Source organism: Chiloscyllium plagiosum, chromosome 3 (assembly GCF_004010195.1).
Source record: "Chiloscyllium plagiosum isolate BGI_BamShark_2017 chromosome 3, ASM401019v2, whole genome shotgun sequence".
NCBI lineage: Eukaryota > Metazoa > Chordata > Chondrichthyes > Orectolobiformes > Hemiscylliidae > Chiloscyllium > Chiloscyllium plagiosum.
This window is the reverse complement of record NC_057712.1, coordinates 41,761,132-41,770,384: the sequence shown is the minus strand read 5'-3', so window position 1 is coordinate 41,770,384 and position 9,253 is coordinate 41,761,132. Positions and strand designations below refer to the sequence as shown.

Below are 9,253 nucleotides of genomic sequence, written 5' to 3'. Positions count from 1 at the left end.
ATTGTGACTCGGTACTCACATTGACAACAATGTCCTGTTCCTGATTGAATACTGACGAAAAGTATTCATTCAGTGTCTCCCCAATCTCTTCAGCCTCCACACGCAACTTCCCATTACTATCCTTGACTGGACCTATTCCTACCCTAGTCATTCTTTTATTCCTGACATACCTATAGAAAGCCTTAGGGTTTTCCCTAATCCTACCAACTAAGGACCTTTCATGTCCCCTCCTTGCTGATCTTCGCTGCAGATGCTGCCAGATCTGTTGCATTTCTGTAACACTTTCTTTTTAAAAATTTCCAGCATCCACAATATTTTTCCTCTGTTGTAAGAAGCAAAACATTTGTTCTCAGGATTTCTCTAAATACTTTACTAAACCACAGAATAGAACAACAATAGGGGCTGAATTTTCTCATTCATTGGATAAATTTATTTTTGGTGAGATTCATGCAGATGATCCACCATGGCCCATGCAAACTTTTCTCATATAATTTTAATAACATTAATTATTAATTACACATCTCATGGAATCGTGTGACAGGACAGGCGGAAGTACTCACCGCTTTACAAGGTTCATGTCACTGGCATAATATTTAAATCTCAGCTCCACAACACTTTATGTGCTACAAGCTATGAGCTTCCCTTCACCTTGTCATCTTGGACTGTTATACTGTGGATGGGGTGGTGGAAACCAGGGCCATATTTTCTCCTGCTGACCAGCAAAGGCAGCCACACCACTCAGACAGCCTGGATCAATGTAGCAGCCATGTCAATGGAATGTCCCAGATAAAACCCAATGCAGTTAAAGATCCCCTGAGCTCCAAAATGGTTTATGCTGTCTTTGTCTTCCTCTGTTACCCCATACTCAGTGGGCCACCACTCACTCCAACTCTGCGATTGCACGCATCTCATATGAAATCCCATGGATTGCAATTCACTGTACTCCATGCATATGGCCACTCAATATCACCCAACTTATCCTCACAAACTAATCACCCTTGCTGCTCTCTTCTACTCACTGAGGATACCTTATCTGCTCTCCTGCTCATGTGAGAGAAAGTAACTGGTCTTCCATCCATTTCAATCATACTAAGTTCCTGCTTTTGTCTCAATGCAGGAAAAAGTATCCCACCACCTTGACTATTCATTGGTATAAACTATGATAGGTTGCCCGCCACTCCTCTACACAAAAAATATTTTTTTTAAAATAGACAGCTTTCAAGTAAAGTGAGTGAGTACTGAGGAAGTAGAGAATAAATCTGCTAGCCAACATTCCCACAAAGCTGTGCACACACAGGTTCTGTGCATAGGAAGAAAGAAAATTAAAGCGAAAATTACTGACACCCTCAAAACACTCTCAGTTAACATGTGCAAAATATGCATGTGCAATACCCCTACCAGTACTGCTAGTGACATCATTCTGTTCCAATCATTCATATTTATTTTGCAGATTTGGACTCTGCTCTGTTTTTACTGGCAGAGCATTTCACAAAATGTGGATGTGTAATGTGAATCATTTGGAAATGTCAAGTGACACAGCCAAGAAAATAAGTTGAGACATAGGATGCATGCTGTGTCGACACGGGATGCATGTGTGTTCCTGCGGACAAAGTGATCTAGCAGAAGCATGTAGGTCGTAATTGTCCTTTGATTCCAAAGGCAGCCATGACTTTGTGGTGAGACTGATGGATTGGCAATGCCCACTTGCCTAGAGGAAGAGAACGGTGTCCGTGAGCATCCAGGGAATTGCTAATGAAGATGAAGCTTTTTGAGAATGCAAAAATGCAAGTGGTGAGCTTCTGCCACCGGATAACTACTCTGACTTTCATGTCAGGAATTGACACCCTCGGAAATTGACACCCTCTAGTTTCTTGCAAAGGAGAGGAGAGTTGGGATCTGCTAGCAATGAGGCAAAATTAGCTAACAATTAAATGTAAATAACTAGTGAAAATCAGGGTTCTTAGTTTAAACATTAAGGGGAATCTCCAAATGTTTTTTCAACAGCAAGAATCTGATTTGTCCACTTCACAGTATTTTTCCAACTTCCTTGCCATTGCCCATATGCTCAAGGGAGTTGAGAATTCCACCTGAGGTGGCTGAGATACACTGATAAGAAAGAAAGAGTTTGCATTGATATAGCACCTTGCACATCCTCAGAATGAAACTAAGTGCTTTATAGCCATTGAAGTAATAATCAAGGTATAATATAGAACTGTGTTGTTGTCTCTCATTTAATTCAAGACATAAATATTTCTAAAAATAAGTGGAAATAGTCGAATATGGAATTGTTTTATTTGGCTGCAGCTAATTATGACTGACTTTGTTTGCTCAGGTTGCACAGTTTGGAGATATTGAAAATCTGAGTAAACTTCTAATGGACTCCTGCCACATCATCTAGTTGGTTGAGGGTGGAAGTTACAAAGAAACCTAAATAAATCAGTTTCTGTCTCACAGGAGGTATTGTTAAGGTGAGGAGAGACTCACCATCCAGAAGTTTCCTCATTCCAGATCTGAGAATTCACTGGTAAAGCCATTAAATACAACATAATGGCAAAATGGCCAGCTGGTATGAAGGCTGAATTGAGGAACTAGACCTGACTCAGACCTGATTCCCTGAAATGTTTTCAATACTTGGGCCAACTTTCAACACTTTTATAAGGACTAGGGGTGTGTTGATGGAGATATATTATTACTTTAAGGATGTTTGAGGGTAGGATTCTAGCATCCACATTACCCTTGACATGGTCATCCTTTGCCAGAATTCCCAGAACAGCGAACATGCAAACTTGAACAATATAATGAGGTCACATCCCAAAGAACCTGTAACCCAAAAAATAGATAGTAGATGGAAAGAGCACTGGAGACTCAGCAACACATGGAGAGCCATGAAGTAGGATGCTTCTTTAGTGCAGGCAACACCATCTATGGTCCAAGAGTCCAGGGACCAACTCCACTGAGAACCAAAAATGGAGAATTGTTCATCAAAGACCAATAGGCAGTCAACATCCACTGGACAGAGCGTTTTGAGGATCTCCTCAACCAAGACACAGCCCTCAATGCAGGTGTTTTAAACACCATCCCGCAATATACCATCCATCACTCTATCGACACACCTCTAACTGCAGGAGATCGAGAAAGCGATCTGACAACTGAGAAACAAGGCCTCCAGCACAGCTGAAATCCTCGCTGAACTACTCATATTGCAGAAAGACACTCTTGTCACAAATCTACAACCTCATCACCCTCATCTGGAAGGAAGAGAGCTTGCTGGGACATCTCAGATGCTATAATTATGAGCATCTCCAAGAAAGGGAACAGGTCCAACTGTGGAAATTACAGAGAGATTTCACTGCTGTTCACTACAGGAAAGGACATTGTGAGAATCCTCCTGTAATGCCTCCTCCCAGTGGTTGAAGAGCTCCTCCCAGAGTCTCTTTGTAGGTTCTGCCCATAATATGATTATAATGTGATAAGTTTTGAGGGGAAGAATGGAGAATCGGAAGTGTCAGTATTAGATTAGATTAGATTAGATTAGATTCCCTACAGCGTGGAAACAGGCTCTTCGGCTCAACAAGTCCACACCGACCCTCCGAAGAGTAACGCACCCAGACCCATTGCCCTCTGACTAATGCAGCTAACACTATGGGCAATTTAGCATGGCCAATTCACCTAACCTGCACATCTTTGAACTGTGGGAGGAAACCGGAGCACCCGGAGGAAACCCACGCAGACACGGGGAGAATGTGCAAATTCCACACAGCAGTTGAACAAAAGGAACTGTGGAGCTATGAGGGAGGAGCGGGCCAAAGTTCAATGGCTCAATACCCTAGCAGGGATGGCAGTGGAACAACGATGGCAGGTATTTCTGGTTATAATGCAGAAGGTGCAGGATCAGTTCATTCCAAAGAGGAAGAAAGATCATAAGGGGAGGCGGGGCTGCCGTGGCTGATGAGGGGAGTTAAGGGCTGTGTAAAGATAAAAGTGAAGTATAACATAGCAAAGATGAGCGGGAAGCCAGAGGACTGGGAAACGTTTAAAGAGCAACAGAAGATAACTAAAAAGGCAATACACTGAGAAAAAATGAGGTACAAAGACAAACTGGCCAAAAATATAAAGGAGGATAGTGAAAGCTTTTTTTAGGTATGTGAAAAGTAAAAAAAAAGGTTAAGACTAAAATTGTGCCCTTGAAGTCAGAAATGGGTGAATTTATTTTGGGGAACAAGGAAATGGCAGAAGAGTTAAATAGGTATTTTGGATCTGTCTTCATTGGGGAAGACAGAAGCAATCTCCCAGCTGTAATAGTGGCTGAAGGACCTAGGGTAATGGATGAACTGAAGGGAGTTTATGTTAGGCAGGAAATGGTGTTGAATAAACTGTTAAGTCTGAAGGCTGATAAGTCCCCGGGACCTGATGGTATACATCCCAGGGTACTTAAGGAGGCGGCTCTAGAAATCGTGGATGCATTGGAATAATTTTCCAATGTTTTATAGATTCAGGATCAGCTCCTACGGATTGGAGGGTGGCTAATGTTGTCCCACTTTTCAAGAAAGGAGGGAGCGAGAAAACAGGGAATTATAGACCAGTTAGTCTGACCTCAGTGGTGGGAAAGATGCTGGAGTCAATTATGAAAGACGAAATTATGAGTCATCAGGATAGGTCAGAGTCAGCGTGGATTTACAAAGGGGAAATTGTGCTTGACTAATTTTCTGGAATTTTTTGAGGATGTAACTATGAAGATGCACAGGGGAAACCCAGTGGGTGTAGTGTACCTGGACTTTCAGAAAGCCTTTGATAAAGTCCCACATAGGAGATTAGTGGTATTGGAGACAAAATGCTGACTTGGATTGAAAATTGGCTGGCTGACAGGAAGCAAAGAGTAGTGATAATTGGGTCCCTTTTGGAATGGCAGGGTACCACAACCAGTGGGGCACCACAGGGTTTTGTGCTGGGACCACAACTGTTTACGATATGCATTAATGATATAGGTGAAGGTATTAAAAGCAATATTAGCAAATTTGCTGATGACACAAAGCTGGGTGGCAGGGTGAAACCTGAGGAGGATGTTATGAGAATACAGGGTGACTTGAACAGCCGAGGTGAGTGGATGGATGCATGGCAGATGCAGTTTAATGTGGTTAAATGTGTAGCTATCCACTTTGGTAGCAAGAACAGGAAGGCAGATTACTATTTAAATGGAGTCAAGTTAGGTAAAGGGAAAGTACAACAAGATCTAGGTGTTCTTGTACTTCAGTCAATGAAAGCAAGCATGTAGGTACAGCAGGCAGTGAAGAAAGCTAATGGCATGCTGGCCTTCATAACAAGAGGAATTGAGTATAGGAGCAAAGAGGTCCTTCTGCAGTTGTACAGAGGCATGGCGAGACTGCACCTACAGTATTGTGTGCAGTTTTGTTCTCCACATTTGAAGAAGAACATTCTGGCTATTGAGGGAGTGCAGTGTAGGTTCACGAGGTCAATACCCAGAATGGCGGCACTATCATATGTTGAAAGATTGGAGCGACTGGGCTTTTATACACTTGAGTTTAGAAGAATGAGAGGGGATCTGATTGAGACGTATAAGATTATTAAAGGATTGAACACTCTAGAGGTAGGAAGTATATTTATGCTGATGGGTGAGTCCAGAACCAGAAAACACAGTTTAAAAATAAGGGGTAAGCCATTTAGAACAGAGTTGAGAGAAACTCTGCCCCAGAAGGCAGTGGAAGCCAAGTCTCTGGATACTTTCAAGAAAGAGATGGATAGAGCTCTTAAAGATAGTGGAATCAAGGGTTATGGGGATAAGGCAGAAACAGGATACTGATTGTGGATGATCAGCCATGATCATAATGAATGGTGGTGCTAGCTCGAAGGGCCGAATGGCCTACTCCTGCACCTATTGTCTGTGATCTATCAAGAGACATGGTTTTCAGTGCATGACAAATCAAAAAAACATGCAGGGAACAGCACCAATCTCTGTGCATGGCCTTTTTCAGTCTCACAAAGACCTTCAACTTTGTCAACTGCAAGGGATTGTGGAATGTTTTCCTCAAATTTGCTTGCCAGCAGAAATTCATTGCCATTCTCTGCCTGCTTCATGATGACATACAAGTTGTGAACTTCACCAGGTGATCCCAACGACACCACCACCACAACCATCAAAATCCACACCTCAGGTGCCTCCTCTGGCTATAAGCAGATGTTGATGATGAAGTGCAACATTGATTTCAAAGTGCCAGTGCAGCTTTCAGACGCTAAGAAACAGAATGTTTGAAGTCTGAGACTACAACTCAGCTACTAATCTACAGAACAGCCGTGGTCCTGCCCTCTTATATGCAAGAGACAAATGGAACATGTATAATAGACGCCTCAAATCCCTGGAGTTATCACTGGTTCTACCTTTAGAAAATCCTGCAAATCCACAGGCAGGATAGGCATACTGACGTGAGGTTGTAAGTTTGCTCGCTGAGCTGGTGGATTTGTTCTCAGATGTTTCATCATCATGCTCAGTAACATCATTAGTGAGCCTCCGGTGAAGTGCTGGTGTTCTGTCCCACTTTCTATTGATGTGTCTTGGTCTGTTACAGTGGGTGATATCATTTCTGGTTTGAATGCAGGCAATAAAGACATGCACAGGAATTCCTGTACATCTCTGGTTGCCTTTACTATTACTGACAATATGACTGCAATTTTTAAACCTTACGAAACTAAACTGATCCAATTCATTCACCAGCTTTTGAAGGTCCTTTTAACACGATCTTGATAGATTGTGCAGGACCCCTTGTTAAAATCAGATGCAAGAATGAGTATATTTTAAGAATATTAAAGTGATGCTATAATCCATGGCCAGTGTAATGTGGTGCAGTACTGAGAACATAGCCAGCAGCCACTGAGCATTCTGAGAGACCCAAGTCTCCAAGGAGGCTACCATGCTATCCATGGAGACAGTCAGGCTTGCATGGTGAAGTCACCACACTAATGAGAATATTGAAGGAGTCCTTCATCTTTCATTCTAATCTGGCCACCCATCTCAATGACCATGTAATGCACAGAGTAAATTATACATCTAGCTTGCAAAACTAATGAGCTGAGAAGAACCTGATTATGTGAGATGACTTACTCCAGATTTCACTCCATGAAACTCACTCACTGCCGCTCTAATTTCAAATGGGAAAATCCTGGCTATGGTATTCACTCTTTTACTCTAAGTACATTGTTCATTGTTTTATTTTTAGATGTAGGCTTCATTACTTTTTTCTAAATGTTGTACTCATTGTTTTATTCCGAGCAGTTTCTATTGCTTTGATCTCTGTGTAGTTTTTGTTTTAATTCACACGTAGTTGTCACTGACAGGGCCAGCATTTATTGCCCATCCTTAGTTGTCCTCGAGATGGTGGTGCTGAGCTGCCTTCTTGATCCCCACACTGCTATTAGGGAGGAAATTCTGGGATTTTAACTCAGTGATAACAAAGTGTTATATTTCCAAGTCTGGATGTTGAGTGGCTTGGAGGGGAGTTTGCAGGTGGTGGTGTTTCAATGTATCTGGTGTTATTATCCTTCTAGATGGTTATATATCGTGGGTTTGAAGGGTACTAGCTAAAGATCTTTGTTATATTTCTGCAGTACATCTCGTAGATAAACATATTGCTTCTAATGAGCAGCAGTGGTGGAGGGAGTGAATATTCGTGAGAATGATATCAATCAGGCAGGCTGCATTGTCCTCGGTGATGTTAAGCAATTTGAATGTTGTTGAAGTTGCATTCATCCAACAAAATGGGAAGCATTCCATCACTGTTTACTCCAGGAGTATTGTTCAGTGTTGTATTCCAGGTGTATCAAGGCATTGATTCATTCTAGGCACACTGACTTCATGGTTTTATTGTAGATGTAGTATTAATCATTTTTATTTTCAATGTAGCCTTTTATTATTGTATTCTGGATGTAGTAGTAGTAGATGTTACACAGAATATTTTAATCTTTTAATTCATTAATATTATTATCCATGATTGTTTTACACAGGATTCCCTGGTTTGAAAGGTGAGAAAGGTGACAGAGGAGTTGGTTCCCCTGGAATGCAAGGCCTACCAGGACCACCAGGTACTGTAACATGTTGCAGTATATTTTGTTTTCATTATTAAACATTGAATACAGAGAAGGTATAACAGCATTTAAAGCATTAAGTGTCAGGTTAAATATTTCAGTAGACTTGGAAGTAGAACTCGTTTTCTTATCAACACGAGTTTTCACTGGAATTTTGAAATGACACTGAGAGGTGGGGGGTGAATGAACAGAAAAGCTGTATGAGCTTATCACAAGTTATTCACCCTGATGTTTCTTTTAACTTGGTCTCAAAACAGCCATCCAGCCAAATGAGACAACTGACTCCAAATTTATTGTAGTTCTTACTATATATGTTAAAACAAATTTTGAAAACTTTTTTATCAATATTTGAATTTAGTAAAAATTTCATTTTAAAAATGTAATGTTTTAATTCTTTTTCCCCATTGAGAAAGATCTTACAAAACACTGAGTTTGTTGTTTTTTTCACAGATACTGCCAGACCTGCTGGGTTTCTCCAGCAATTTCAGTTTTTGTTTCACGCAAAGCCATTTCAGTTGAGGTTGTCCTTTTCAGGAACACAACTTCAACTTTGAGTGAAGACTTCCTATTATTTTTAAATGTAATAAATATCGCAAGACTATCAATGCGATTAAAATTGGGTTGAAAATGTGTTGCTGGAAAAGCGCAGCAGGTCAGGGAGCATCCAAGGAGAATCGACGTTTCGGGCATAAGCCCTTCTTCAGGAATGAGGAATGTGTGTCCAGCAGGCCGGAGTGGGGTGTGGGCGGAGAGGTCAGGAAGATGATTGCAGGTTAGGAAGGCGGTGCTGAGTTCGAGGGATTTGACTGAGACAAGGTGGGGGGAGGGGAAATGAGGAAACTGGAGAAATCCGAGTTCATCCCTTGTGGTTGGAAGGTTCCCATGCAGAAGATGAGGCGCTCTTCCTCCAACCGTCGTGTTGCCATGGTCTGGCGATGGAGGAGTCCAAGGACCTGCATGTCCTTGGTGGAGTGGGAGGGGGAGTTGAAGTGTTGAGCCACGGGGTGGTTGGGTTGGTTGGTCCGGGTGTCCCAGAGGTGTTCTCAAGTAGGCGGCCTGTCTCCCCAATATAGAGGAGGCCACATCGGGTACAGAGGATGCAATAGATGATATGTGTGGAGGTACAGGTGAATCTGTGGCGGATATGGAAATTTCCTTT

At 41.9% G+C, this 9,253-nt stretch overlaps 1 protein-coding gene across 1 annotated transcript in view; it reads left to right on the top strand.

The window, feature by feature from the left end:
- The window catches only part of col21a1 (collagen, type XXI, alpha 1), a 468,143-nt gene that overhangs the window by 436,030 nt on the left and 22,860 nt on the right, over positions 1-9,253 (top strand). The window contains exon 29 of the mRNA XM_043681233.1: positions 8,014-8,091. Within this exon, the coding sequence (XP_043537168.1) occupies positions 8,014-8,091 (78 nt within the window). The remainder of the gene's footprint in view (positions 1-8,013; positions 8,092-9,253) is intronic.